At 37.6% G+C, this 26,563-nt stretch overlaps 2 protein-coding genes across 4 annotated transcripts; one reads left to right on the top strand and one right to left on the bottom strand.

Moving 5' to 3' along the window:
- Positions 1–8,274: 8,274 nt before the first annotated feature.
- On the bottom strand, positions 8,275–16,959 carry CCDC122 (coiled-coil domain containing 122). Its single transcript, XM_032680724.1, has 5 exons — positions 16,819–16,959; positions 16,076–16,208; positions 13,621–14,019; positions 12,319–12,435; positions 8,275–8,639 (listed from the first exon to the last, which is right to left on the bottom strand). Exons 2-5 carry the CDS (start codon positions 16,187–16,189, stop codon positions 8,475–8,477), a joined length of 795 nt encoding a protein of 264 aa, XP_032536615.1. The 5' UTR covers positions 16,190–16,208; positions 16,819–16,959; the 3' UTR covers positions 8,275–8,474.
- On the top strand, positions 16,804–26,314 carry LACC1 (laccase domain containing 1). Of its 3 annotated transcripts, XM_032680722.1 has the most exons (7): positions 16,804–16,987; positions 17,355–17,628; positions 22,187–22,779; positions 23,342–23,523; positions 23,986–24,151; positions 24,723–24,948; positions 25,387–26,314. In XM_032680722.1, the coding sequence occupies exons 3-7, from the start codon at positions 22,212–22,214 to the stop codon at positions 25,559–25,561; spliced, it is 1,317 nt and encodes a 438-aa protein (XP_032536613.1). In that variant the 5' UTR covers positions 16,804–16,987; positions 17,355–17,628; positions 22,187–22,211; the 3' UTR covers positions 25,562–26,314. The 3 variants fall into 3 exon arrangements, with proteins under 3 accessions (XP_032536613.1, XP_032536612.1, XP_032536614.1); XM_032680721.1 differs by lacking the exons at positions 16,804–16,987; positions 17,355–17,628 and adding an exon at positions 18,345–18,529; XM_032680723.1 differs by lacking the exons at positions 16,804–16,987; positions 17,355–17,628 and adding an exon at positions 21,075–21,612.
- The last annotated feature ends 249 nt before the right edge of the window (positions 26,315–26,563 follow it).

The raw sequence follows: 26,563 nt of genomic DNA, 5'->3' as shown, positions 1-26,563 counted from the left end.
GCAAGTAGATGCCACCTATCTTAGAGCCCTAGGAAGTTTCATCTTACTTCATGATAGTTACGCAAGAGGTAGATTTCTTCCCATCAAGATCCCCTCTGTAGTCACTGCAAAGAGCTATGACACCACCACAATGTGAATTACTGAATCCTAAATAGGTGTCCAAGACAGGCAAGGTGATTTCCCCAAACATTAGCATGCAAAATGGCTAATTTCCCATGGTTGATGAAAATTGTTAGTAAAGTTTTCTGGGAAGAAGCAGATAGATAAAAAGCAAATGAAAAATGAGGGTTCTATGAAAGAAACTAAAAAGATGCTTAAAATGTAAAGAGTACTCTATCACAAAAGAGAAGACTTTTGGCTAGAAGCCTACTCTGGTTCACTGATAAATGGAAATAGCTGCTAAAACCAGCCTCCCACTGCTCCCTAGTGTAACATATGGAAAACATGACAATATTGAATTGTTACATTATTGAATGTAGTATATAAATGAGAAGCTCGCAGCCCAGGAAATCAATAGGCAAAGCTAGAGAAATGCAAAGGAAAATATGCTGCCAGCAACAAGACAATAAAGAGCCTTTACTAATAATGCTATTGTGGCTGTGGTAGCTTCAGAATTTAGGTTTAGGATGCATCTTACCTTACTTTAGACATCAGAATATAGTTATTTACAGCAGAGTTAGTGACCATTCACTCCCTTTACAGTCAATTAAGAGAAATGGGACTTTTGAGGGAACAATTGCTGTCATTCTAATGCAACTATATAAAGCAGTTATGATTAAACATCCCCTACAAGTATTTCTTTCCTTCCATGGCTATAAAGGAAGAACCCACAGATGTAAATGGGAAAAAATTTGACACACCCAAGCTCTCCTCTGCAAAAACGCTTGCTTTCCCAACAGCATCAGTTAACCTAAAACAAATGCATTAGCAATTAAAGAAGTCTTAGCAGGAATGTGAACTCAAAATTTGAGAGATGATAATTTTAGTAGAGATGATCAAAAGGTAGATACCGTATTCATACTGCACCCGAGGCAGAACATTCCCATTCTTTAGTAACTGCAACAGATATGAGGATGCCTGAGGATAAAATTTTAATCACAAGGCTCAGATAGCTTTTATCCAAGTTGTTTGAGAAGGACACTGGTCTACTGATGTAAATCTTATACAAATGTTAGAAAGTCAGGATTCAATAGATTAGAATTCTGTGCCAATACTGAAAAAGAGAAAGGTTATAAAAGTGAGTAATTACATGACAGTTACATGAAACTGTCCTTCCTCTCCCATTAAAATTCCCTGCCAAAGCTCAATCTTTTGCTCCAGAGCAGGTAGTCATAAAATAAACCTTTGAATATGGGTAAAAAACCAGACAAAATAGGCATTTATTGAGTCTTCTATTTTAAGGGTAGTTGCTCTAAGATTCCTTTGAAGTGACTGGGAAGAACCAAACTCTGCCATAAAGCATGCAAGGACTGCATGAGCTGTGGGATGCCTTTCTCTTGTCAAGTGTATTGGGACCCTCAAGCACTGACATTCATACCTTTTTTTTCAGCTTTCCAGAATACTGACCTTAAGACAGAACTGCAGCTTCAGGCCAAAAGATTCAGTTCACTTTTATTTGAGAAGCCTGAAAACACAGGTTTACATAATTTATTGTAAATCCGTAATTACCAGCTATCGTCAGTTTTAGTCAGCTGGAAGTCTGACCTAATCATTCTGAAATATATTCTCAACAAAGAGCAGGAAGCCAATGATCTTAAACAGAACAATTCTTACTAAGAAGATAGTGACCTAAAGAAAAATTTGTAGCAGACTGCTTTTAGCTCACAAAATCAAACTTTTATTTTTTTTTTAAGAAAAAGATTAAGTCCTTCTCTTTAGAGTGCACTTGCATTATAACTGAGATTAGAACAGAAGGTCTGAGAAAATTTGCCAAATTACTCCTCTTTAAAAACAGATCAAAAATTAAGAATAAATATATTGAATACTCCAGTTGTCATAAGAGTTGGAATATGCAGCATCTTCCTTTCATCCTGAATTTTTAGAAATAAAATACCATTTATAATTATATATCATGTTCTGTTAAAATATTAACTATTCTCTCCATAAGTATTGACCTTCAAAATCGAAACATGAAAGATGCTTTTACCATATAAGAAGACATTTAACCACTAGAGGGAACTATTAGACTTTACTGTCAGTGGGGGAAAGAAGCAACTGCATTTCAAACTGCCAGTGCTAGTCCCACTCCAGAAAAGTCTTCATAACTTTGCTGAAATCACTGCAAGTGATAGATTACGTTGATTAATGCAACGTGAAGATGACAGAAAAACATTGAAGCTTTTATGTGACATTCACTAAGTACTGAATATATGTTATACAGTGTTAATAATAAAAGGAGAGATTAAGAAGCTTGCTGCACTTGGAAAGATTTATTGTAAGCAACCATTTTGAACCAGAATTATATTTAATGACATGGTAAAGATGTATCCTCTGTTTGCTTTCATAGAATCATAGAATGGTTTGGGTTGGAAGGGATCTTTAAAGGCCGTCTAGTCCAATCCCCCCTGCAATGAGCAGGAACATCTTCAACTAGATCAGGTTGCTGTAAGCCCCATCCAACCTGATGCTGAAAGTTTCTGGGGATGGAGTATCCACCAACTCTATGGGCAACCTGTGCAAGTGCCTCACCACCTTCATTGCAAAAACTTCCTTATATCTAGTCTGAATCAACGCCCTTTCACTCTAAAGCCACTGCCCCTTTGTCCTATCACTAAAGCCCCTCTCCAGCTCTCTTGTAGCCCCCTTTAGGTACTGGAAGGCTGCTATAAGGTCTCCCCTGAGCTTTCTCTTATCTAGGCTGAACAAACCCAGCTCTCTCAGCCTGTCTTCATAGGAGAGGTGCTCCCGCGCTCTGATGATGTTTGTGGCCCTTCTCTGGACTTGCTCCAACAGGTCCGTGTCCTTCTTATGTTGGGAACGCCAGATCTGAATGCAGTACTCCAGTCAGGGTCTCATGAGAGAAGAGTAGAGGGAATCTCCTCCCTTGACCTGCTGGCCACAGTGCTTTTGATGCAGCTCAGGATACAGTTGGCTTTTTGGGCTGCAAGGGCACATTGCTGGATCATATTCAGCCTCTCATCCACCAGCACCCTCAAGTCCTTCTCAGCAGAGCTGCTCTTGATCTATTAATCTCCCAGCCTGCATTAATATCCATAGTTACCCCAACACAGGTGTAGCACCTTGCACCTGATCTTGCTGAGTGTCATAAGGTTCCCATGGGCCCACTGCTCAAGCTTGTCCAGGTCCCTCTGGATGGTTCCCTTTCATCCAGATGGGGCATGTGCAGTTCAATTTCTTTTCAGGGGTAGAGAGGGTAGAGATATTTTTGTTTATCTTGGTTTGCCCTTTGCAGTTTGTGGTTAAGGTTTTTCTTCATTTTGTTAGGTCATTATGTGTCGCTTCCTCTAAATGCTAGAAAAAGCCAAATGAAATAGTTGAGTGTGGTACTTTAAAGATGGTGTGAATTGGTTTTGCTCAATCCATGTTTCTGAGGTGGTTCATTGCATTGCCTTAACCGTGTTCCTGAAAAAGCGTTTGCTTCCTGCAAAGCAGACAATTAAAAGAAAAATATTTCAGTACTGCTTGGAATTCCGCAAGAAGTCACTGCCTCCACATGACTCAGACCTACATACTACAGCCTCATTTTAACAAAGGATCTAATAATTACTTTGGTAAAGATGTATTCATCCATTTCAGAAAATCAGGTAAGAGTTCTGAAAGTTGGGATTTTCCCCACCTTCAGCAGCATGATGTACCATCAGTGCATAGTGTAGTCATGATTTCATCTTCCTCTGAAGCATTGTGTAAGAACTATAGTAGAAGAGCATGCACTACTTACTGCCACACTCATGCACACAGCTCTCTGCAAGTGACTCTCCTGAGGGCCAAAGCAAACTGCAAGAGAAGCAAAGCAGCACAGCACTGGCATCTAACTCTAACCCACCTTCCCTCTTCTGTTGTCTATCTCATGTAGTCTTGGTGAGAGCAGCGATCTTAGCAGGTATGTCTGCATTATCTGACACATTTCCTCTGCTTCAGCGCCTGAGGTTGTTGAGTCACTGAAAGGGTTTCCTGTGAAGCATCAGCTTAAAACATGGGGAAATCCTTCCCGTTATCATACACCAGTGCATTTGCTGCATGACAAGAATGATTGTTTCCCTGTCAAGTGTGGAGTTCCCCCAGTATTTTCCTTTTCATTACATTATATTGTTGGAATAAATCCAGTTTCCTGTGCTTCAGACTTTTGCTAAGTGGTGGATAGGAGTCGTTGGTTGATAAGTTTTCCTACACTCTCAGTTATTTACATGCCTGTCCCTGCTTGGTGTCTGTTTTGCTTTTCAGAGTGGGCAATCACTCCTCTTGCTGTTGCCTGCAGAGTACTGAAGACAAAAATTCTTCCCTTCGCTCCACACCCATCCTCAGAAATGACTTATATGGGTTTGGCAGCACGGTTCTCCAACAGGAGCTGGGAAAACTTCATGTAATAACAATACGAAGTACATTCACTAAGTTATTTCCCAAAATTAATAAATCATTCTCCTACTGTCTGTGCTTGCTTGCTTGCTAAGGCAAAAAAATTCCCTGGGATCAACCTGCTACTGGTTAGCACTATATGAAGAAAAATTGGCCTCAGCAAGTTGCCAGGATTTGTTGCAATTAGGTACTTTTATAAAAAGCTACATACATTTCTTTTTTTTTCATATGTTGCACAGAATGGTGATAGTTTAGAGAAAGGAGTTTTTTATATTTCCTCATTTCAGCTGACTTTTTTTCGAGATCAGGTTTTCTCCCAATTAACTGCCATTACTTAGTAAAATGTTTCTTATTATCTGTTAAATACTGAATGTTAAATGTGAAATGCTGCACCTGGGAAAATATGTAAGTACTGTGTGATACAAAGTTCTGTTTATTGGAAGTGTGCAAAATGTATTTGATCCTCTAAAATGAGGTGTTTAGCACTGAACACAGATTTCAGGTGTAGTCAATGACTAAAGTAGAAGTTTGGTGGGAACTCAGGACAAAGCTTCCAAGATTAGAAATTAATCAACTCAGGTGTTTAAGGCAGTTGAGTTAAACACACAAATGGTGTGTTTATGTGGAATGAGAGATTATAATTGTGGCAATTAACTAGGACAGTGATGCAGGATGACAATAACAGTCAGCATTCATATCTTATAACAAATAATTTCAGAAAAAGAAACAGACTTTTTAACATCATGGACTTTGTATTATAAAGTTCATACTCTATATGGTCAGTAAAGCATAAGTCAAATGGACTAAGGACTAGATAAAGCATTTCCAAGAATTTGTTAAAGAAACTACAACATATGAATGGGTTATTCATAGTAAATTCCATAGGCATTTGTATGATGGCCAACAATAGTATTTTTCTTTGATATGGAATTAAAGATAAAATTCTTTCTAGCATAATTTCTTAATTAAATGAGAGCAGAACAGTTATACATATTCAAGACACATATTAAGTACTTGAACTACAGCTACATTTTGTGGCAAGAAAGGTGAGGAGCTGAAGCATGCTTTAATTTCCAAAGCTTCCACCATTCATTTGGGGATACAGCTAAATCATGCAGCAGCTCCTTTCTAGCACGAACAGATGAGTCTGAATCACAAATGGCCAGGGATCTTTTTGATATGGAGTTAGCTACTACCCGGGAATCCCTGGTAGTTACCAGAGTATTTGAGACACAACTGAGATAAGCTGAGTCCATTTAAATATGTATATTAAAAAAGAAAGCTTTGCACCAAAGAAAAAAGGAGGAATACACCTTTGTTAGCTGAGATCCCATGAAGGGGTCAAGGGCCCCAGTAGGTGAGCTCTCTTGCAATGAGCAAAAAGGAGTGTGAGAAAACTTGGGCCTTGAATGATAGGTAGGCCTCTCCATAGGAGAAGGGAGCACTAACAGGAGTATTAAATACAGCTCTTGTATGCATATCTGTTAAATTATATTAAACAACTTCAAAATATGTACAAAGAACTATAAAAGTAATTTGAGATACTGAAACAATGAGATTTTTGAAAAGGAACAAGGAAAATGTAAGTCCAAGGTATTTGATATGAGTGAGTCAGGCTGTGTGTGTTGATACATAGAAACCACCCTAATATCCAGGGAAGTAACAATGAACATCTTCATTGGTGAAAAAGAAAAACCAAGATGTGATATTTTTGTTACATGAGAAGGTTTGGATTGTTTGCTAGAGTTGTTTTCAACTGGTAATAAAGTGCAAGGTTAAACTGATTTTATAACTGTGGTAATAAATGTTAAAGTGAATTTGGTTGAAGTAATTTGTGTGACTGATACAAAACATATTTTGGTGCATTAATTGTTGGGGATCTTAAATAATTAGAAATTAAATATGAAAACTAGATAACATTAGTGGTAAAAGGCACATTAAGGGAATATAGTCTTAATCCCCTGAAAATGTCAGGTGTTTTACCACTTTTGGGGGTATACATTAAGCTAAAGCTCTTGGTCAGATATGACAGTCAATAACTTTGGAACACTTGAACTATTTAACTCATCAAGAAGATAGTACATAAGTATTTTTATGGAGAGAAACTACTTCATAAAAAGTACATTCATTTCACTGGATGGCTGAAAAAGTTGAAATTAGAAACCATGAAAAACAAGAGAAGAGCAGTTAATCACTGAAAATAACAGTAAAATCTCTGATTTTTTCAAATTTGGATCCCTTTCTAGAAGATACACATGCATCAAGTGCATGCTATTTTGGACTGTGTAGGGATGAACAGTTGTAATGTTACAGTAATGCTACATACTTGATAAGACTCAATATTCAGGACATACTGTTACTATAGCATAGGATACTGAGGTTTTCATTTCTACTTTATTGTTTTAATGAAAGCAGACTGGTTGATACTATTGCAAAGGAAAAAGATCACGGCAAAAAACCTTCAGAGTCTAACAATGTTGATAAAGCGCCTTCATGAGTCAGGATATTGCTTAAAATAACTTTATATTAGAGGGAAATAACATATTAAGGGAAATGTAAATGTACATGAATATATGAATGTAATAATAGTACTGCATTTTAAGCTTTGCTTTCCAAAGCTAACAATATATAGGCAGTTTAACATTTTTTCAGAGTAAATAGTCAACTTGCTTAAGTTTTCATTTTATATAAATGCGTAAAGATAAATCTAAATTATTCAAGATAACACCTTAAATAAAAAGCTACTTTCATAAAAGAGATAAATTTTGCAAGTTATGTCCAAATAGAACTACTACCTTAAGTGTAAGAGCAGAGAAAGTATGTAAATTCTGTAAATGCAAAGCACATAATAAAAAGAAGGCAAAGGAAAATGGCTACTGTTCACTACTATTTTAACAAGAATTTTTAATAGGTTGTCAATTATGTTGAGTCATCTTACCAAATATTAAACACTTAGATGTTAGATGGCTGATACCAGTTAGTTAAGATCCTCTAGATAATAAGTTCCTCTACAATCAATCATCTATAACACATTCCTATCTGTTGAAGGTGAGTTGTTCCATTTTAAAAGCTATCCAGAGGTAGTACCCCATTAACCTACTCCTTCCTCTTTGCTAACATATATTAAACCAGTTAAAGTCAGATTATTTGAAGCCCAGTTCTGAGCCTACTTGTTCCTAAGCCTTTTATAGCTGAACAGCCTCTGTCCTCCTTGTCCCCATGCTAGGACATCCTGGCAGACACAGGGCAAACAGCCTCTTACATCAGCAATATGAATTTCCCACACAGCAAATACAGGCCATCAGAGCTCCTTAGTAAGTTGCAATGAAAAGGAGCGTGGATAAAAGATCTAGAACTTTGGTCTCTCAGGAACGCAAATATACCCAGATATTCATTTCTCTTTAGGGAAAACAATGTAGATCCCAATCTTCAAAGACCGAATTAAATAAAAAGGAACTTCTCAAGTCTTGTTTGGTTGACTTTTAGAAAAAATAACTTTTTAGATAAAATTGACACATATTTTGAAAACACCCAGAAGTGTCAATAACTTTTTTCCTGCATGGCCTTTAGTGACAATAAAACAAAAACAAAAACCAAAACCAAAACAAAAACAAAAAAACCAAACCAAAACAAAACAAAACAAAAAAAAACCAAAAAACCAGAAAAAACCCACCAAAAAAAACCCCAAACCAACCAAAAAAAAAAACCCCAAAACAAAACCAAAAACCAATAACACAAAACTCCCAAAACCGAAAAAGCCCAACCAAACAAAAAAACCATTTTAGTTTAGTCTAGAAAATGAAAGTGCAAAAAACTTTAAAAAGAAAGAAATCAATGAGGTCTGGCCCAGTTACCATGCTATTTAAGAGTTGTAGTATTTGCAGAAAAAAAGCCTCTCCTGCCTGGAAAAGATTACCTACATTCTAGCTTTGTTATGTTTGTTACATGATATTTTGTAACTCCACTACTCCAAGACACTTTCTTAGTTCTGTTGCCTTCTTCTCCAACTGCTGAATGTTCCAGTGCCATTGTCTTTTATTTGAATGGACTTTGTTCAGCTGGCAATGCAAACGTTTTAAAATAGCATCATATCTTTTATTCTGTACCTAAAAAAAAAGAACAAAATTCACTTCACAATTTCATTCAAATAAACTATTTACAGAGGTGGGTTTAGCTCCCTTAACTCTGTCCAAGGGTACATTCTGATATTTGACCATGTCATTACACATTTACTTTCTGCTGCTGAAGAGACACAGACATCTAGGAAGCCATTCATCTAAGTCTGCTTTAGGACAATATGAATCATGCCTCACTTTCCCAATAAGGAGAGAAAAACTCTCTCACTAAGACCTTAAATGAAGAGTTCAGTATGGGTATCTGTTCTGTAGATGTCTAAAATTTAACATTGTAAATCCCACCCAAAGAGTCAGCATCTCACATAGTACCAACACTTCATACATGGAAGATCTCAGGCTCCAGAATGAGAGGCGAGAAAGAAAAAAAAAAATCATTCTTTGACAAGTGTGTTTGGTTATAAATGAGAATACAAATGAAGTAATGTAGATGGCTGTAGTAGGAGCTTTGTAGTTGCATTGCATTTAAAATGGTACATTTCTCATAGGCAGGCAATACTGTGGCAATGCAGTAGTGTATCAATTTTGCCCTCATTGCTGCCTTACGTGGAGAACAATGGCTGCTGCAGACAACCCTCTGAAGATTTGCATTCTGAAGTGTAAAAGCATTGACTATAATAAAAATGGAAATAACGGGTATTCCCTTAATGAAAATTTGGGCTTGCTTACCATAGTTTGAATGGCATATGAGTGGTCATGCATAATTACTCTTGTGTCTGCTTATTGAAATGTTATTACACTGTACCTAACATACACATCATGGTGTACAGCTGCATCAGAATTACAGCACTGCCAGTGACTTCCTGCGAGTCTCGCTGCCTAAATTTTACATATAGCTAATGAACTCCCTCACTGATGTTCTATAAATTACACTGCCACCTTTTACTGCTGATGGGCTGTTTTCCTTCACGTTGCCTTACTCTTCACTATAATTGTTCACAACTTTTCGAGCGATGCTGTCAGGTTCACTCATCTGAATGAGTGCTTGGGGGATCTGAACGTCACTAGGACTACGCTGTATGACACTGAAACATCTATGATCAATATTATCTGCTTTTTTTAGAAATGTGTCCCCAGCATCATTATTGGGAACTGTCTGGCACATCTGCTGAGGGAGGGAGCACTAACATGATTACGGGACAGAAGGGAGGGAAAAAACTGCTCTTTTTACTGTCCTTGTGAACATATTTGTCAACCCTTTGAAAAAATTGTCTGGGCACTCATGATGTTCCACCACTGGGGTCTTTTAAGGACAGGATAGGCAAGTATCTGCAAGAATAATGTAGTTGCACACTGACATAGGGGAAAGAGGGCAGTACGGGCAGAGACAGTCTTTGAGCTTTCTTTTTCTTACTATTTTTACATAGCAACAAATTTTCTATTATTTGTGGACATCTTGAATTAGTCCTTATGACTGAAGTCTTGTCCCTACACAGGTAACCACCCTGATTTATTGCTGACATCCCTATCCAAGACTGGGAACAGGCTCTGCTCTTCAAGAGATGGGTGGTGGGGATGATGCTCAGGAAGGGGAGTGAGAAAAGGTACACAAGCTGCCTTAAGAGTCTATCAGTACCCTGACTGATGAGAGGCATCCCAGGCATGAATTAGTTGTAGACTTCATTAATTAGCAATGTCAGATCACTGACTTTACTTGGGAAAAAAAAAAAAAAAAGGACACTTAGGCACCAATTTTCTTGTAGAAAGATATTTTATCAAAAATTTTTATATTTCCAAAATTCAGCTGCTTTAGAAAGGCATTCTGAATTACATTCCTGCACCCTGTGCTTAGCTGGGGAAATCTCTGTAGGAAACCAGAAATAATACTGAAGCAAAGTGGGAGCACTAGGGCTATGAGAGTCAATCCATCCTGTCTGAGCACCAGCTTAGCCACTAACGAGGCTTCAACAGGAATTCTATAGGAATTCTACAGGTATTTAAGTATAAGGCTGTATAGGGGCAGATTTGGATGAGTGCTTAAAATGATTGCTGAATAAAGGCTCCAGAAATCCTAAAGCAACAGCAAACTCATTGATCAGATGCAATGACTTGCTTCTATCTGAAGGATCAGAAACCTGGAAGCTCATATTTTCTTTGTAAATTTATTAATCACAGAATCACAGAATAGTTTGGGGTGGAAGGAACCTTCACAGATCATCTCATTGAACCCCTGGCTATGGCCAGGGACATCTTTCACTAGATCAGTTTGCTCTACCCAGTCTAGAAAGAAAGTCTAGAAAGACCATACCGTGCAATTCATCCTCCTGTAAACACGTAGCCTTATGGACTAAATTGATCTCTAGAATACATCAACTGCACTAACCACAGCTCCAGTGACTATAATGGGAACTTTCCTAACTCATGTGTAGTCACTTGCATTCAAACAACCACATTTAGCTGTCAGCAGTCTATAGCTGAATTCCACCACTGCAGCTCAATGGAACCTCATCCATGTGACTAGTATCTCACTTTATTCCCGTGCTTGACTTGAATGTTCTTTCCCAAGTTGTGCTGAGGACTGCTGGGTATAAATGTCTCTGCTTATCCATTGCCAGTTTTTATATTAAAAATTGGATTGTTTTAAAGAGAGTTCTTAGTAGAAAATAATACCCTGAAAGATTTAGTTTTTGAACCTGCTTCCTTCTGAGACAAAAAGATTGTATAATCCAAACAACCAAAGAACAGGTTAACCTTCACTATTTATTTAAATTGATTTCAGTAACAGAACAGAACATTATTTTTAGGCTGCCTAATTTCACTTTGAGTTTAGAGAACTTTCGTAGGAGGATGTTAACTTGGTAATAAAATATTTTCTCAGAAGCTGAGTAGCACAGACCTATTCTAAAGCAGCTGTGTTTTGCTTTTCAGGTTAAAAATTCTCTGCCATTGCCTATCACATGAAAAATGATTCTTTCTTCCTCCTACATTTTACAATGGGCAATAGACCTAACCTTGGATCAGTTCATCTTTATAGTACCAAGCTTTGCTAATTAAATTTTGTGGCATTTATTTGAACTAACAAGAATAATTATGTGAAACTCCAAACTAAAAACTATCTAGACATACAGAGTATTTTAGAAAGAAACAAAATATAAAATATAGCTCAATTATTTAAAATAGAAGGTTTTAACCATTTATCAGAATTTTATCTTGGCAGTTAATTAGGAGCTTCTGTGTTATTCCTAATTTAATGTCAGTTCAAATTAGAGAGATTCACGGGAAGTCCATTTTCTTCATCCAATTGATTGTCCCGTTGATGAGTCATCAGGAACCGCGAGACAAGTCATGAATAATCAAATCAGCAGTGAAATTTAAAGTATTTCAGAAGTATTATAGAAATTTTAAAAGACGCATTTTGCTTTATGACCATTCAGTGACCTCTCTTTTCAGGACATCATTCTAAAATGTCACAGCTGAATTCCTTCTTAAAAGACTTCAGAAAAAATGTTCTTAACTTCGATTTTTCTCAAGACAGGAATAAAGCTCTGAGTTTTAGAAAGGGTGTCAGTACCCAAAGTTTAAGATAGCATAATTACTGTATATACTTGAACAATGTATGGCCAGCAATGATGTATAAAGTACTTCAAACTTCATTTGCACTATCGACATTCTGTCAGGAGAACTGTAATTAAATTTTATTTAAATGACTCACCTCAATTTCTTTTCTAAGCTTAGCATGCTTTTTTTTCTCTTCTTCCAGCAAATCTGTTTTTTGATTGATGAAATCTTTCAAGGTTGTGATTTCACTTTTTAGAAGTGTAATTTCTTCCTGTAGATGTAAGTCAAGATACAGAAATCCTCTCCTTGAAATGTGGCACAGTACATCTGTTAAGCTTATTAAAAAAAGTCACATTTTAACAGTCTCACTCCACTAATAGAGATTAGAAAAAGAACTATAATAAACAATTTCACAATAAACCTATTAATAATAATTAAATTAATAATAATTTAAGGAGACTAATTAAAATTAATAATTAAATACTTTATAACATGGGTTTAGACATGTAAAAATATGTATTCTTGATCTGAAATACGAAAACTACAACAATATAGGACTTTGAACTCATTTTGGCAGTCTTTATTTTGTTTAAAGTGTAATTTGTTGTAAAAGCAACGAATATTTAATGCAATATTCAAGATATATTTTTCCTTCTCATAGGGAAACACAGTGTTAATAAGTCTTTATTTCTCAGTATTAAAGGTCTGTTGTACAAACAAATTTTCATCCATTTACATAAATAGAGTAACACCAGATTTTCAATAATGGAAGTTACATCAGACTTGAAATCTGTGGTCTCATTCCAACTTCATACTTCACCCCATTCCAACTTCACACAACGTCTGTGATCCCATTCCAACTTCATACTCCAACTTCATATACTGGCAAAATTTTGTGGTGAAAAATTCATATGTGGTAGTGCTTAATAAGTATTGCAATTAGGGTCAAGCAAAAACAACAGTGTTAGACTAAAATAATAAAACAAATATTTTTTTGCCCTCTTCTTCTTTCTATCACCATCTCATGAAATCTGCTCCTTTCGGCAAACAGCTCAACTGTAGTTTGTTGACAGGAAAGTTTAAAGAATAGTGTGTTCTTACATGAAAAATGTAACAATATGGCAAGCTTTCACAGAATTCTGAAAAGTGTCCGTGGAAGTTTATCCAATGATAAAAAGCTCTGTAATTTTTTTTCATATCTGAGTTCATTCGATCACATGTAATGAACCTGTCTTTTACAAAAATATAGAGATAAAAATGGCTGATTTTTTTCATTGCATACCAAAGTAAAAATTTCTTTAATTAATGTAGCATTATAAATTATCTATATTCTTTATGTAGTCAATCTCCCATGAACCATATTTTGTCCATATTAGACAAAATAACCATATTATAAAAACTATGTCAAAATTATTTCACATAAAAGGAAAAAAGATTTAAAAAGGAAATATAATACCTGTACTTGTTTTATTACAGATCCTTCTGGATTCTGGAGATCATGCATTAACTCCTCTTTCTTTGTCTTTAATTCTTCAACAATAGCCTTCTTTTTAGCAAGCTCAATCATAACTGGCATTTTATTATCCATCTCCCAAAAGAGATGTTTATGATTCTTTATTTTTTCCCTATATTCATTATTTCTTGCAAGTATCATCTCAAATTCTTCTTGCATTGTTTCTGCATCACACCTCAGCTTTAAATTTTCAGAATACTGAGCTCTGACTTGGGCCTCCAGATTTTCACAGTGATATTTTGTCACTTCTATGGCATCATCTTGTAGATGTATTTCCTTTTCTGTTGTCTTTTTTTCTAACAGAATAGAATTCATTTCCTTTTCTAGTTCCTGAAACTTTGCCTGTAAAACATTTCAGTGGTATCTTAAGAACATTTCTCTGGGAGGATATGAAGTGTCTAGTTAAACACTGTAATTAATTTATATTTATTCAACAGAATCTTCTTTTTAACTTGCATAATGTGGTTTGAATGAAAGATAATTAGAGTTCCATTTCTTAAAATCATCACATTAGAGGCACAATGCAAGAATACTTAGTTTTATCCCCTTAGATTGAGTCTAAAATATGAAATAAGGTATCCTTGAACTTACTTTAAATTCCTCATATTTGCTAGATACATAGAATGTGATAGATCAAACCCAATCCTAGTGTTTTTTTAGAGCTGAAATCTAGTGAAGTCCTAATTGGACTAAAAATAACTAAAGATGCCAAAAATCACTTACAAAACTACACAAACAAAGTGGTGTTCTAAGTGATGGAGCTTAACTAGCCTGTTCTACTGAGGTTTTTAATCCTGCCTTCATCACAGCAGTATTTGAAAGTTGGATTAATCCCCGCTATTTTCAATCCCACAAGAAATATGTATCTAGCCCTAAAAAGGCCTCTTCATCTCACTGATGAGAAGTGAACAAAAGCAGAAGTAGTACTTCCACCCATCGAAAGAAATCACAGAATCATTAAGGTTGGAAAGACTTCGAAGATCATCGAGTCCAACCCTTAACCCAGCACAAGTCCACCACTAAACCGCCTCCCTGACCACACATCTACACGTAAATCTAAGATGGAAGGGCTGAAGTGCTGCCTCAGAAATGTTTCTCTCTTAGATGACTAGCAAGGGAGCCTAGATGACTAATACAGGCTTAGCATCTGATTTGTAGGCCATGCAAGTTGGCTATGATGAATGCCACCCAAAGTTCCTGCCAACAGTAGTGCACTAAGTGAGATAATTAGCATTGTGATTTATGTCGCCTATTATCTTTTCCCTAATGGAAGCATTACGAGTGGTATGAAATCTCTTACTCAATGTCTTGAACAGATTAAGACATTATTAACTGTTAAGAAAAAAAGTTCCTCCAGACTTTTAATTTAGAAATCCTGGGCTACAGTTTTACAGGATTTTATCACTGCCAGCCACCTTTTACTGAGGATAGGAAAGCAAGGGATCTTAGTGGCAAAGCTGTTAAATTTTGGAAAGGAAATTATTGTTTTCCATGTCTTCTGTGACATGTACACATGGGAATTGATGTAAAGATGAAAAAGCAGTTCTGCATTTTGATTAAAAGTTCCTAATTATTTAATTTTGCTGTTCTAACATTAATGTTTGTATGAAATTTCCTAGGGTTTGGTCTTTTTTGAAAGAAAAAGAAATAGGTATAAAAGAGGAAACAATAAATGAACTAACTTAACTACCCAGGGCTCTAAAGTTCTGTGGGCTTTTTTGAAAACAGATGCCTTTGTTTAAATTGTGTGGTGACAATAATTTTTGTTGCAGTGTTTACTATATTATGGGAAGAAAACTTCTTGCACTGTTCTACTTAACAGTACTGAATAAAGGCAGTATTTAATGACTATTTAGGATATCCACTTCAAACACACATTTAAAAAAAAGGCATTTTGTGTCAAAAAGATTATATAGTCTGGTGAAATTCTACCAAAAAGAAAAAAACAAAAATGGTTTTAAAATCCTTCCTTGCCCGCCCTCCTCCTCTCCCCCACCACATATCTTAGGAAATCACTATAAAAAATAATTTTAAAAGACCTAACTTTGCATTTAGTTGTTGTGGATTTGCTTTGTGTGTTCAGCTCAATATTTGTTGGGGATATTTTTTTGTTGGTTTTTTTTTTTTTTTTTACCAAGTAAAAACCAAAAACTTCACCTGCTCTAATGAAGTCTTGGCTCTGTTGTGGCCTTACAAAGAACAGCACAGACTTACAAAGAACAGCACAGATCCACAGTTTTGACTAAGCCTAAATGTATCTGAGTATCTGCCTTACAGTTGCACTTGCCCAGAAAAAAACTTTACTATCAGCTTCTCTTTTTCATAGGAACACTTCTTCAACTAACTTCTTTCATCTAAAGAAAAAAATTATTAAACTACTCTAAACAAGGGTTATTACCTGCAACTGGAAAAGAACTGTTTTGCTTTTTTCTATCTCTGATGCCTGCAAATGCTGCCGCTGTGCAACTTCTTTTACAACTTCAACCAGTGACGGAGAATTTTGCTTGGCCATTTTAGGCAAAAGTGAAGAACTAGAGGGGAGAGAAAAAAAATTGAATTGTCTTATCTTCATTTTAATTTAATTCCTGTTGATGAAACAATACTAAGGGATTTCTCGTGGGATCGCCGATGAATACGTTATTTCATTTGGCTCATTTTTACTTAGGAAGAACGGGTTACTAATGGGTAGACGTTCAAAGCTAATCACTCGGAATCAGAACGCTTGCTTGCAGAATTTTATAAAATAAACCACTGCAGTGTTCATCTGCAGCACAGATCCTCGGTTTGTGAATGCAGTCGGAGGCCTTGCTGCACCTGCTGCACCGACAGGGCCGCCGCTCCTCAGGGCGCAGCCATGGCCGCGCCTGCCCCGCGCGGGGATCGCCGACCAAGGGCCGCCCGGCGGCGCGGCGGGAGAGGCTCCGGGGACGTCGGAGAACGGCGGTCAGGGCATAGGGGCCGGGAGAGGTGCTGATCCCGGCAGGAGCCCGAGGAAAACCGGTGGAAACAACCGGTCGCGTTCAGAAATGGGTGCCTGCTTAATCACCGATAGCGGTTTCATATCCCCCCCCCCCCCCCCCCCCCCCCCGGTGGTCGAGGGCTCTACTCAGCTTCCTTCCGCTTCTAAGTTCCCCGGGTTCCCTAATTCATTGTGTTAAACTGCATTTGCTGCCATAGTTTGTTATGCAGAGAAAACAGGTTTTGCTGAGCACCACTGGGTTACGAGGGAGAAGAGACGTGGCCCAGTTTCGTGTCCTGTGCTGTAGGCACGGACTTGCCTTGTGCCCACTCGTATGCTTTTGAACTCCAGGTTGAGGGATTTTAACCCTAAATTGCACTGTTTTTATAATTTAATTTTAGAATTTATTTTATAAGTTTTATATTTATAACATATAACAACTTAAATATATAAATATATTAAACAACTTAAATATATAAATGTAAAAAATATATATTTTTATAACAACTATTTTATAATTTAACTGCTTATCTCTCCATATGATCTGTTTATTTAATCCCTTTTTTTTGCAACGGCATAAACTGAATATAATACTTGAGCCAGAGTTGTCAATTTGTCACTTTTTAATATTGTTTTGTACCCCTGAGTATTTTCTGAGCTTTTCCTTCTCAGCATTATGCACCAAAAATTACCCCGGTAATTAGTTTTTCTTCCTTAGTCTCACTGAAGGAAAGAAAATGATTGCGTTGGTCTCTCTCCACCAAGCTCTCCTGCTAATTTTTAATGACCTAGTTCAGCCACAGTGGGGTGGAACGCTTCAGAGATGACCGACTTCTGCAAACTTCATGAAGGGAGATGTCTGGATGGGGAAGGACAAGATAACCCCATCAGTTCTCTTCAGGAGGGAGAAACTGGAGAATTCAGCTCTCATCCCTCTGCCCAGCACAAGTTGGAAAGAAAAGCAGGAGGGGAAATGCCAGGGCATTCCCCAGGTGTGTTTTGGACCTGGCAGTAATGTACGTTTACTGCAGGTGCAGGGAAGGGAGGAACAGGAGACAGCAATTAATAGAAAATCAGATTTTATTAATTCCTCTGTTCCTGAATAAATTACTTTCCTTTTTTTCTTGTCCTTTTCTTCAGTTGTCATATACTTAACTGTCATGACTATGATTCTAACACAGCTGACAAAACGTATTTATTACCATTTGATTTTTGTACAAAGCCTGATATAAATCCTTCATTTCTCCACTTGCCTTTTAACCTTCTCATTGTCCTGTCAAAGGATTAAGACTTCCTGACTACATTCTGCGAAATTTCTGACTGCTTCAACAAGAAATTGCCATTGTCATTTGGGGCCTGTGGCCCCTAAGGCTAACCTCTCATAACCTCTCTCTCTGCATCCGGAATACACTTTTCCTTGACTGACTGACAAATTCTTCACTGGAACGTGCAGCTACAGCTCAGAAAAGGAAACTCCTTCAGTCTGCACAAGTTTTCCTTGAACTTCTTTGTGTTCTTGTTCTGTTTTGCTCCACCATACGTTTCTGAGTGAGTTTGAGGTTGTGCAAAGCTGGTGTATTAGAAGGTGTGATTGCAGCAGGGAGTTGCATGCCAGGGTTAACGCTGCTTCCGGGTCCAGCGCTACCTAGACACTTGTTAATCATGTTGGTGCCTTGTGGTACAGTTCGTTCTTTCCGGTGGACTCAGCAACAAAGCAGGGTCCCATCAAAAAGAAGAAATACAGGTTCCCAGAGCTATCTTACATAGAATAGGAATTTCCATCTTGTACAAATCAGTTCCAAGACTGAATGAAGTGAGATATATAAAGCTGGAAATGTGTGTGTATTGTATCAGTTGATATCTTTCAAGAGTTTAAAAGGATTGTCTGCCTGTGTAAGTAAATTCCTGTTAAACTTTGTTTACAAAAATTGCATGTACTTTAATATTTTCATTGTATGTGGTTATCTCTGTTTCTTCAACCTTGCCTAAATACACCTAATTAGGAGAGGCAATTTGTTTTATTGTAATCCAATTTAGGAGATTTAAATCTATTTTTTCCCGTTTTTGGGTTTTTGTTTGTTTGTTTGTAGGTTTTGTTGTTTATTTGGGGTTTTGGTTTTGGTTTTGTTTTTTTCTGTTGTTGAAACTTTTTACAAATGTGCTCTTATCCCTGTTCATTTGGGCAGCTTTAATGACCTATTTTCTTTCTCAGGGCATCTCCCTCTTTCAGATGTTAAATATCTCTTGCCTTTTTAATTTTCCAAAAATGATGTCATTCCTCTGAGTTTCTGTACAAATATAAGGTGACCAGCAGGATTCAAAGTGCAGGAAATTGTCAGCAGTCTTGTCTTGACCAACAGGGAACTTCTATAATTGGACTGCTGGTTGGTTTTTTTTTTAAATTGGTGGTTTGCATCTTTTTTCTACCCTGGACTGTCTTTTCTCTGCTGCTTGGTTTTACTTCCTTCGTTGTTGCTTTTCTACATTCACTTTGCCCTTCTACTTTTCACTCCTGTTACCCTCTTCACCTCTCTTCTCGTTATTGATAATTTTCTTTGATTTTCTTTTTCTTGATATCTGTGCAAGAGACTCTCTTTACCCTCAAAACGCTTGCACTGACAGTTTCAAGTAGTGATCAAAATAGCTAATGAGAGGCCTTAGCTTCAAGTTTGTGGAATTATTTGTCTTGAATTGGGTACCAATATGATCGACTCCTTAATAAATAGGTTTTTTGATGTGGTAAAGTGCAGAGAGGCTTTCCATGGAACAATGGGACTGTTAAGCATGTTACTTCAAACCTGGATAACTGTGAATGCATTTCCCATGAGCTAAAACATGTACTTGCCAAACCTGTATTTTGAGAAGGATTTTTTTTTTTTGGGGGGGGGGGGCTTAGAAAGGAGTCAGTTTTGCTATAATTGTAAGCAAGTTTATTTCTGACACCACTGACCTCACTAGGACTCTGTGATGCAAAACTGGAAAGATGAGTCAGCCCCGTTTTTCCTATGTGTACATCTCAATAATTGCCCCTCTGGACTTTTTGCAGTACACACACAACTTAACAATATAGGCAATTACCCCTCCCTCAGCAAACACTTTCCTTCCACCCTTTCTCTGCCGGTATTTTTCTGGGCAAGTACAAGAACAGCAATGAACTCTACTTATCTTCCACTGTTGATATATCTGAAGTGGAGCAATAATCTGTTTTTCATGTACAGCCCTCTGTTGTACTGTCTTTTCTATATAAAGCTATTAGCTATACCTAGATTGTGATCATGTCATACTCTGACAGGCCTCCCACACAGAGTGTCAGGGTAGGAAAGGAAATACTCTGATTTCCCAAGTCATGGTCTTAGACAGGAGCTTGTTTTGGCACTGTTTTCTTAGCAAGCTGTTTTCTCTAAAATCCATTATCAGCTGTCTGTAAATAATAATCTGAGCAAAATCAAAAGTCATAAATTCTCTGCCAGATTCTTTTATTTACTGTCACATTTTGATTCTTTCAGTCTACCTGTTTTGATAGTCACTAGTTAATCTTTGTAAGCGTTCAATTCGCAGAAAGGAAAACATCATTTTGAGTCAGGATTATTTTTCTTCCAGTCTGGGGAAAAGAACAATGAAGAAAATACAGAATGTTTTCTGTAAAACCTTCTTTGAATAAACTGTCCATTAAAAACAGAAAGGTCTTTGACCTTTCATTTGAGTGTAGAAAATCTGGGAATCTATTCTAAAGCATAAAATGCCAAGGAGTACCCCGAGTCTGTCGTAATGGTAGGCCTCAAGTACACACAGAAGTAATATTTTTGCAGAATAATGAAGTGTTGTAAAGCTAGAGCATGCATGTAGTTACAGGACAACGAGGACTTGGGGCAGAAAAATAGTGCCGGGCATTATCTGATGCAGTTAGCTCTGGTAGTAGAGCATTGATCACAGAATCATAGAATGTTAAGGGTTGGAAGGGACCTTAAAGATCACCTAATCCCAATCCCCTTGCCTTAGGCTGGGACACCTCCTGCTAGACCAGGTTGCTCAAAGCCCCATCCAACCTTGCCTTGAACACTGCCAGAGTTGGGGCATCCACAACTTCCCTGAGCAATCTGTTCTGGTATCTCACCACCCTCACAGTAAAGAATTGCTTCCTAATATCTAGCTTAAATTTCCCCTCTTTCAGTTTGTGCCCATTATTCCTTGTACTCCTAATGGTTACTCCTGTACCCACTACTTCTTGATTTCAAAGACTCATAAGACTTCTCAATTTCTTTGTTTCTGCAAAGATATGAATTTTCCTACAAATAAATTAATATTCATGCACAATTTATTGCTGTAAAAAAAATTACAGTGTTAAAGAATACTCTAAATTATTATGGGGTCTTAGAACTGATGGCAAAGCTATGTATATTTCTCCTAGATCAAGCATGGTGCTTAGTCATGAAGTCTAAATAGATGTCTTTGAGGTTCCCAAAGCAGAGGGTTGTAGCCTTTTGTTCCAGACCTCGGGAGTCTTGCCCTTGAAACTGAAAGATTATCAGAGAGAGAAAAGAAAGTAAGACACCTCTGGGAGGATATGAAAAATAGGCTCTCATAGCAACAGAGAGAAGAAGACGTGGATGGACAAGTTTCCACACGTAGGCCTAGCTGGGCTTGGATCAACAAAGTTCAGAAAGGGGAAAAAACAAACCACCAAACCTGGAATTACACCATGGGCCACAAGAGAAAACAGGAACAATAGGATGACTTGGGATAAGCTTAACACATCTTGATTTCAGAGCAAAGAGTGCAGCCAGCAGTGTTATAAAACTGAGGCAGGAAGTTGTGCACAGTATTTAATTATTTTAATTTAATTCTAAGTGCTTCTTGTGTTACTAGGTGAAATTTCAGTAACCTGTGCGGAGTTCCTGTGTGTGCTGAAAAGAAGAACTATACCAATCACGTGCCCCTTGACACAGAAGTTAGAAATTAGCAAGTCAATACTTTTGGTAATGCGAAAGGGAGAAGTACAAAAGGTCTTTTGGGAAAAAATGTCATTGCACTCACAGCCCAGCACTCTGCTGCCAGGAGGGGTAGCAGGCAGGAGCTCCACTTCAGCGATGTGTTAAACAGCTCCAAAAAAATTGTTACAGAAACTCCTCCAGTCCCAGCAAGCTAAGGGACCTCTGTATTTGCTTGCCCTCTGGAAGCTGGAGGAGGGCCCATCAACCAGATGTCAATTAGGGTCCATTAGGCTAATGTGGGTTAATTGATTCAATAAATCTAATCTTATGTACCAACCTTTCATCATCCCTGACCTGGGAAAAACCTGAGGTAGGTGGGGTGGTAAGGAAATACCTAGATGCTTAAATAAATACATAATAATTCCTATTTCTGCTAGTTTTCTTTTGCTGCAATTTCTTTGGATGCAGCTAGGAAATCCTGAGTTAGTAATTACCTGCTATGTACCTTCTCTACCCAGTATCACTGAATTCATTGCCTTAATACCAATATTCTGTGTTTGGACTAACAGTTCATTCATGTCTTTTTGTTTGTTTTTCATGGTTTGTTACTACTTGACAGTTGTAGAAATTAAATATCCTGGAATATGGTGGAAGCAGTACTAATAGATCTGTTCAGCATGCCAGCCAACTTGCAGAACAACATCCAAGGATTACTATGCAACACACTGGAAACTATTGAGAAATGCTCTTCCATCCATGCTCCATTTGTTTATGTCATATGTTGCCAGAGGCAGGGGAGTGAAAGGAAAGGTGAACAGGAGTGCTTGCTTCCAGCTCTGGGAGGTTTTCAGAGTCTGAAGAGAAGACTGGAGGTGGTACGTGCTCTGACTACAGCTGCTGCTTTGTACACCATCAAACAGAGACTGGATGAAAAAGACCTAAGCATCATTAAAGTTATTCTCCCTACCTTAAGAAAAGACTTAATGAAAGCATATATAGACCATCTCTTTACAGCCGTCTACCAGTTTGAATATGAGGATTTACAGGTGGTATCTGGCTCTGAAAACCTACAGATATCTGAACATCAGGGTGAAGGGCAAACACTTCCTTCACAGGACATGGCACTCATCCAAAGTGAGATTGAGACGCACTTGGAAAGCCTGCCAAGCCTGAAAGGGGAGCTCACCATCCTCAGATCCTCCCTGATTCCAGGTAAAGAGAGTTCCAGCTAGTAGTTTTACAGAGACTGTTACCAAGCATACTTCTTCAAGGGAATTGCAAAATGGGTAAAATTTGGAAATGTCTTCAGGCAGCAAATAACTCTGTATCATGTTGTAATAGTGTATCACGACTATAAGAGGGAGAAGTATCAATAGAAATACAGCAAAAGACTGGCAAGTCTAGCCCAAGCCTGGGGCACAATCAGAGGAAAGACAGTCCTGGGTTTAATGAGGACATTACTGTGGACAGAAAAATCTCCTCCCCTCTGTGTGTGAATTACACATTTGGAGAGTTACCATCATCATCTGGAAGGGCAGGGAAAGAGTTTCTTCTGGTCCCTGACATGCCTGATGTCTCAGTGTCCCTGCCATGGCATGATTCTGAGCAAGAAGAAAATTAGAATCCTTAAATTTAAATGCCACAGCTAAATACAAGGTAAAGCAATACTCAACTTGATTGGCTGATTCCAGATCTCTTCAGTATAAAACTATGTAATAGCTGGCCTGATCTTGTGTTGAAAGCAATTATTTGTTGTCTTTTTTTGCCTCACCAGATGATACCTTCTTGCATGGGTTCACCACAAGGACAGGTGGGATCTCATATATACCAACTCTAAGCTCCTGCAATCTCTTCAGCAGTTCCAAGCGGAGGGACCCAAACATTGTTGTTAAAGAAAATCTCCGTCGGCTAGCTAATGCTGCAGGATTTAACCCAGAGGCTTTTCACAGAGTCAAGGTATCTTATAAAACGATAGATTTAAGTAAATGAGTCAGATCTTCCTTCGTGTGTCACTGGTTAAAACTGTAGGCATTATTGTTACCTTTGTGAGCAAGAACTTGTGAGAAGCAGCTGGCAGCTTATCTGAGAGAATAGCCATTCAAACTATTAGCCATTTGGCACAATATGGAGAAGCAATGCTGATTCTTCCAAGTCTGTTTAAACATTAACTTACCACAGAGTAGAATAATCAGATAAGTGATCAGAGCAGTTCCTCCTAAAAGAAAAATACACCATCACTTCTGTAGTGGTTTTCTGCTGGTACATCTGCATGGCATTTGAACAAGGGAGTGCCTGATTTCCATGCATAATCAGTTGGTGCAGAAGAGTGTTTCTTGCCAAAGAAAAAACCTTGTACTAGACAGAACTGGGTTGTTTTGCTGCCATATCACTGTCCATGTTCTGGTTTTGTTTTGACAGGTTGATCACGCTAATGCAGTGTGTATTATGGGAAAGACAGAGCCTGACAGCTATGATGGCATAGTTACAAATCAGAAAGGTGTTACGCTAGCAGCTCCAGGTGCTGATTGCATACCCGTGCTATTTGCTGATCCTGTCAGAAAAGCCTGTGGTGCTGCTCATTCTGGTAGGAATTGCACTCCCTGTGCAATGCAAAGATTTCCCAGGACTCACATTGAGATACAAGAACTCAAAGCTGGACTTTCTTCTACCTATTCCAAACAATGCCCAAGTGCAAACTTGGCTTCTCTCTATTCCAAAAAATGTCACTATCTTGAGCCTCTTTTTTTTTCCTTAAATTAACACTTTCACCATACTATAAAAATACATTTCTGATGTATTTCTGTTGTCGTATTCCATTTAAATGTTTCAAGCACAAAGGAGCTGTAAGGTATGCTCTAGTTGCCCAAACCAGGACACCGGGAAAAAAGAATTCTGGAATTCTAGACTAAGTGCTTCTCTTTAGTTTCCATCTCCACCAAATTATGTCAGCAAACTGGTAGCTGTTAATGTGTATGTTTTGTTGTTGTTTTTTTTTTTTTAAAAAGATAATTTATTATTAGATATATTTTTTTAATTTTAGGTGTAAATATATTTCCTAATTTATACCTTTAATAATAGCACATATTTCTAGAATATACTAGAAAATTAAAGAGACAATTTATACAAATTTTTTTTCAACCTCTCATTTCTCACAGGATGGAAAGGCACATTGTTAGGAGTGTCTATGGCCACAGTAAATGCTATGGTATCTGAATATGGCTGTAATGTGAAAGATATCCTTGTGGTGCTGGGCCCATCTGTAGGACCTTGCTGCTATAAACTTCCTCGTGAATCAGCGAAAGAATTTCACAGAATTGATCCAAAGTGTGTGAGACTATTTGACTCTGCAAATCCTTACATTGATATTAGAAGAGCAACACGGTAAGCCTCCTGAGTGAATAAAAGACTAATTTCACATTAGTGATCAATAATTACTTTGATATTCTGTTATTCACCACTAATATGGTGAGGGTCCTCACCATCTTAAAGTACTCTGTAGCACTTTGCAGATCAACAACTGATACTTTTGAAGGAATGGTATCTGCTCACTTTTGCTGTTTCAACTATTATTTTATTGTTATACTGATGGCTTATGGATTGTAGACAGAAGTTCAATTCTAATGTGGCTTTACTGGTTGCAGGAAAGCGATTAATTTAGTCAAATTGTGGAAGAAAATAAAAAGCAAATGAAAGTCCCAATCACAATATTGGCACAGTTTGTTCAGCTGGTACTTGAGGTCCTGCCTTAAAGATAGTGCCTTACAGAATGTGAGGATGTACAAAAAAATATTATTTTCTGTTTCTCTTTCTTTTTTTAAGGATTCTTCTTGAGAGAGGTGGGGTTCTTCCTGAGAACATCCAAGATGATTCTGTCACAGACCAGAACCAAAATATCACTTTCTGTACTGCCTGCCACCCTGATAAATTTTACTCTCACTTTCGTGATGGCACTAACTTTGGAACACAGATTGGCTTCATATCAATCAAAGACTGAGACAGTATCTGTGGAATAGTATTAAGACAATAAGTCTGCTGCACTGTCTGGCATCCTGCTCTCCTCATAGAAGTTCTTCCTTTCACAGCCTTGCAATAGGGAATTCATGGGTCTTGAGATTCCCCTTCCCTTCCCTCTGCTCTGAGGCAAAAATAAATATCTAGGGTGTGGGACAACAATTCTTGCGTGAGGCAGGGTGCAAAGGAGACAAGGACAAGCCACACAATTGGCAAAACCCTTCTGCAAGACCAGATGCAAGCTCCATGTTTATGGATCCTCCTTGACCATTTTCCAGAACCTTCACTATTTTAAGGTGGTGAAAGCACAAAAAACTCCACTGTTCACTAACTTCTGGGTGATGCTGTTGAATGAAGTTAAGTATGACCTGAGTAATAGAGGAAGAGAAGCCAGTATGGCATGTTAACTGTTGAGAGCACCCAACTTCAGTAGTTTCAGCTGAAGCTTTACGGAATTTTGTGCATGGGATTGATTTTCTACTTTGAATTACTTATAAGAAGAGCTCCAAAACACTTAAAGGATTTTTCCCATGCAAAATAACTTGAAAGTGAGAATCAAGCAAACTCCTTTGGGGCAGACATGGAAAATATATGAACATTCACCATTCTGTACTTTTTGATTGTAATAAAAATAGGGCTAAGACTCTTAATATAGGACATGTATGTTCATATTTCCTTAGGATTCTTTTCTTTAAACATCAGTGCTTTGATAATGTCCATTGACATAGTCTCAACAATGCAGGTTATTAAATAAATATCTAAAAAGTTGAATGAATTTAGCCTCAGTTAATTTTACTGACCAGTAGTTGGACTTCTGTGTCTTACTGAGCAAATTGTAAGTGTGCACTGTTTTCTTTTGGCCATAAAATATTGCCTCTAGATTTTACAATAGACATGATGTTTTCTGACACACAGACAGTGAGAGATTGGTAACAGTAGAACTATGCTGACTGTAGACGTGCCAAGCGCAAGCTTTGGGCCAGCC

The sequence above is a fragment of the Chiroxiphia lanceolata genome, chromosome 2 (assembly GCF_009829145.1).
Source record: "Chiroxiphia lanceolata isolate bChiLan1 chromosome 2, bChiLan1.pri, whole genome shotgun sequence".
In the NCBI taxonomy this organism is placed as follows: domain Eukaryota; kingdom Metazoa; phylum Chordata; class Aves; order Passeriformes; family Pipridae; genus Chiroxiphia; species Chiroxiphia lanceolata.
The sequence above is the reverse complement of the archived record's forward strand: the minus strand, read 5'-3'. Positions and strand labels throughout refer to the sequence as shown.